Raw genomic sequence first — 3,742 nt, forward strand, 5'->3', positions numbered from 1 at the left:
ATCAATAAATCCCTCTTTTTTAAAACATTCACCTGGACTCTGTCAAGTTTTTGTGGTTGTCGGGTTACTCCCCTCCTCCTCACAAAAGGGGGGGCCGTAACAGTTTGTAACTTGTTTTTATATTTTTTTACAGGAGTATTTTATGTTTCTCTGAATTATTCTATTATATTTTTTTATCATTGTTCATAAAATAAAATATTTTAATTTGAATGTAGTAAGAACCTTTCTCAATAGAAAAAAAAATCACAAATTATACAGAAGGAGATCATGAAAGCATCATGTTTCTCTTCCTGCGTCTTTTGTTCATTTTAAAAAAAAATAAATACCTAATCTTGATCACGAGCTCGGTGAAGCTGGGTCTCTCTCCGGGGTCGTAGGACCAGCAGCGCGTCATGAGTGAGTAAAGAGCTGGAGGGCAGTTCTCTGGTTTGGGCAATCTGATGCCCTGCTCCAGCTGGTTGATGACGTCCCTGTTCTCCAGCCAGAAGAACGGCTGCTGCCCTTGGCTCATGATCTCCCACATACACACAGCTGCAGCGCGATGCACACAAGACAACAGAATACACACTCAGGCATTTTCACTCTGAGACAGAACTACGAAGAGAAGCTTTAAGCATTATAGATATAAAGCAGAGGACTATAAAGGAAATCTGAAAATGCGTCTCTGAGCTCACCAAACATCCAGACATCGCTAGCTGAGGTGAAACGTCTAAAGTTGATGGATTCTGGGGCCATCCACTTGATTGGTAATCGAGTAACAGAAGCTGTGGAGAAACCACCATAAGATCATGTTGAGCCAAAGGTCAGAGGTTACACTTCAGCTTAACCACCCAGATCTTCTGATAGAAATCTTTGTATCATCTTCTCCGTTACCTTTATAATATTCTTCATCCTCGATATATCTCGACAGACCAAAGTCTCCAAGCTTTACACAGTCTGGGCTTGCAACTAACACGTTCCGAACAGCAATATCCCTGAACGCAAACGAAAAAACAAAAGATGAAAATGAAACAGGAGTAGGAGGAATATCATTAAACGAATATTTGGATCAATGAGAAGCTTGTCCTTGAGGAAGAAAAAAATAATTCACCTTCAGATCGACTGGATCAAACCAGGGAGAAAGGAATGTTTACATTTTTTAGGCAGGTGAACATTTCTTTTTGTCAGTGTTTTCTCTTTCACAGAAGCTTGGAGCCGTCAAAGGCTGCCTGGACTCTGCTGATAACATTTAGTATTTCTTTTTCTTCCAGTAGCATGACTGACTCAATTGTTCTGCCTCATGGTCCGTATTTTAACTTCAAGGAAAAAAAATGTTTACAATTCTTATTACATCGTCGTGGTAATTATTTCATTAATATGAAATACTGATGTTCTGTAATCCCTGTCAAAAGCAACATTATTGTAGTTTGGCACTTATTCTTATTTTTTATGTGTTTGCTAAGTTAGGTTCCATCAGCTCAAGTGTCTGGTTTATGATGGATAGACTTGTCTGCAGTAATGTTGGCACTGATTTCTTATGTTGTGTTAAACGTTGAGATAACCCAAAAGGCAAAGTTCTTCATTTACAGACTCATCTATGCTCTGATTTTCACATATGGTCATGAGATATGAAAAATGTTCATTACAACATCCTGGGTAGAAGTTGATGAAATACTAGTGGCTACTTGTGGCAACTATTTGAAAATCACATGTTTTTGTTTGTTTTGTTTTTTTTGCCTATTTATTTCCACCTATGCAGAAAAATAAAGCATAATATAGAGAGCACAAGCTTATCATTTTATGTCCTATATAAACCCTGCTTTCACCTGCATATTAACTGAAAAAAACACATGACAGATCATTTTAAAAATCCTTTTTTTCATTCTATTTTTGAGTTTGGGCATCAGATAGGATGAAATTATAAATAAAAGTTTTGATTTCTGATTTATCTACAGTAGCTAATTGCTCTGTTTGTGAAGTTAGTTGAAGAACTACAAGGACTCCTTCTACTCCTTCAGATCTGTAAATCTAAAATGTATTAGAAATGTTGACCTGAAGGGGTTGCAAACTGGAATGAGGCCAAACACATTGTTTTGACTTTACATGGTTATACGCCACAATTCTTACATATAAATATTAAAAAACCTTTTTTTTTTTAAATGACTGTGAGGCTGATCACAGTATTTGGGGTGAAGCCACAGTGCCATCTAGCTTCTCTCTTGTGTAGCTTTGAGTTCTTTTTTTTATTTTTCTTGCCTTAATTTAGGTTTCTGATATTCCGAGGAACTGACATGCAGAACTGACACATGCTGTCACGAAAAGTTAAAATACACTAACTGCATGCAGAGAAACACACCTTTCGACTTTGTATAGAAGAAGAACTTGCATTTATGTTCATCTTTTAATCCTTTTCTCACCTGTGCACCATGTTGAACCCCCCGAGATAGACGAGGGCTTTGCAGATCTGCAGGCTGAACAGCACCAGCGTTGTGTTTGTCAGTTTGTTTTGGTTCTGAGTCAGGTATTTACCGAGCTGTAAAAATGTTAATAATTTAATCACTCAGGTACATTTTCCCTATACGGCATCAGGCAAAACTGAGCCGAATCAAACCACATGAAACAGTTTAAGACAGAAGCAGTGACTGGGGACGAACCTCTCCGTACTGGTAAAGCTCCATGACGATCCACACAGGATTCTCCTCTATGACGCCAATCAGCCTGACGATGTGAGGATGATCGAGGTTCTTCATGATAACTGCCAAGCAAAGCTCGTACATATTACATGTTGCTCTCATCCGCATTGCTTCTTCTATGGTTTACAGCCAAGGCTGATTCGTATACCTGCTTCGCTCATGAATTTCTCCATCACGTCAGATGAGCAGTCCTTGCAGGTCTTGACTGCCACATTGACCCTCTCGCCATTCTGTCCAACAAAACAACAAACACGTCGTGTTTATTTGTTTTCCAGATGCGCCTGTAAAGCCTAAATAGTTACTCACGGCTCTTTTGTACACTCCATCATACACTTCTCCAAAGAAGCCTTCGCCAAGGATTCGCCCCAGAATGATGTCCTTTCTATCAATCCCATATTTCACCGCTACGGACCCAATACGGGATAGTTTTAATGATCCAAAACGAGTTTCAACTGCTGTTATTTTAAGCAGAGACGAGTGTTAACAGCTTCAGACAAACCTGATTTTGGCCTCTCATCAAGAATCTCACAGTAAATATCCGAACCTGAAAATCCAAATGGAGAGAGAATTGAATCAACAAATGCGTCATGCACTTATTTCTAAACAATTACACAGAAGAGATATATGCTCGAGGAAATGTGAAGTTTTTGGCTCACCCATACTGTGTCTAGATGAGTTGATGGTGTCAGTGCTTTTTGAGAGAACAAACAAGACAAGATTAGTCAGACGTTTTATTCACGGCTTCTTCTAAGTGTCGAGTGAGTAATCCAGTAAAACATCTCTCACCTTGTAGGGATGTCGGGTAGGGACACCCGTGCAGACTTGGCATCTAGATCGAAAACGTTTTAAGAACATTTGTTTACAATTTGTAGAGAATTCGTAATAGTAAGATAAGCACACCTTTGTTTGGTCGGTAAATAACACTGTCGTCTGTGTCATTTTCCAGGCGGCAGTATCCATCGATGAGATCCATCATGTTTTCTGCTACAGGAACCGAAGCCACACTGATAGATAGGTTCTGTTAAAGAGGATAACATGCAAATATAAACAAGATCATTTGATTCCCCCCC

General features: G+C 39.0%; 1 protein-coding gene across 4 annotated transcripts in view; it reads right to left on the bottom strand.

Annotated features, from left to right (window-relative positions):
• ptk2bb (protein tyrosine kinase 2 beta, b) overlaps positions 1-3,742 on the bottom strand; it is a 23,570-nt gene that overhangs the window by 9,302 nt on the left and 10,526 nt on the right. For all 4 annotated transcript variants that reach the window (XM_017302305.1, XM_017302307.1, XM_017302306.1 and 1 more), the window contains 11 exons: positions 3,573-3,690; positions 3,459-3,501; positions 3,329-3,363; positions 3,172-3,216; positions 2,979-3,076; positions 2,821-2,902; positions 2,634-2,734; positions 2,397-2,512; positions 874-974; positions 675-764; positions 327-531 (listed from right to left, as the gene is read on the bottom strand). In XM_017302305.1, the coding sequence (XP_017157794.1) occupies positions 327-531; positions 675-764; positions 874-974; positions 2,397-2,512; positions 2,634-2,734; positions 2,821-2,902; positions 2,979-3,076; positions 3,172-3,216; positions 3,329-3,363; positions 3,459-3,501; positions 3,573-3,690 (1,034 nt within the window). The remainder of the gene's footprint in view (positions 1-326; positions 532-674; positions 765-873; positions 975-2,396; positions 2,513-2,633; positions 2,735-2,820; positions 2,903-2,978; positions 3,077-3,171; positions 3,217-3,328; positions 3,364-3,458; positions 3,502-3,572; positions 3,691-3,742) is intronic.

The sequence above is a fragment of the Poecilia reticulata genome, linkage group LG21 (assembly GCF_000633615.1).
Source record: "Poecilia reticulata strain Guanapo linkage group LG21, Guppy_female_1.0+MT, whole genome shotgun sequence".
NCBI lineage: Eukaryota > Metazoa > Chordata > Actinopteri > Cyprinodontiformes > Poeciliidae > Poecilia > Poecilia reticulata.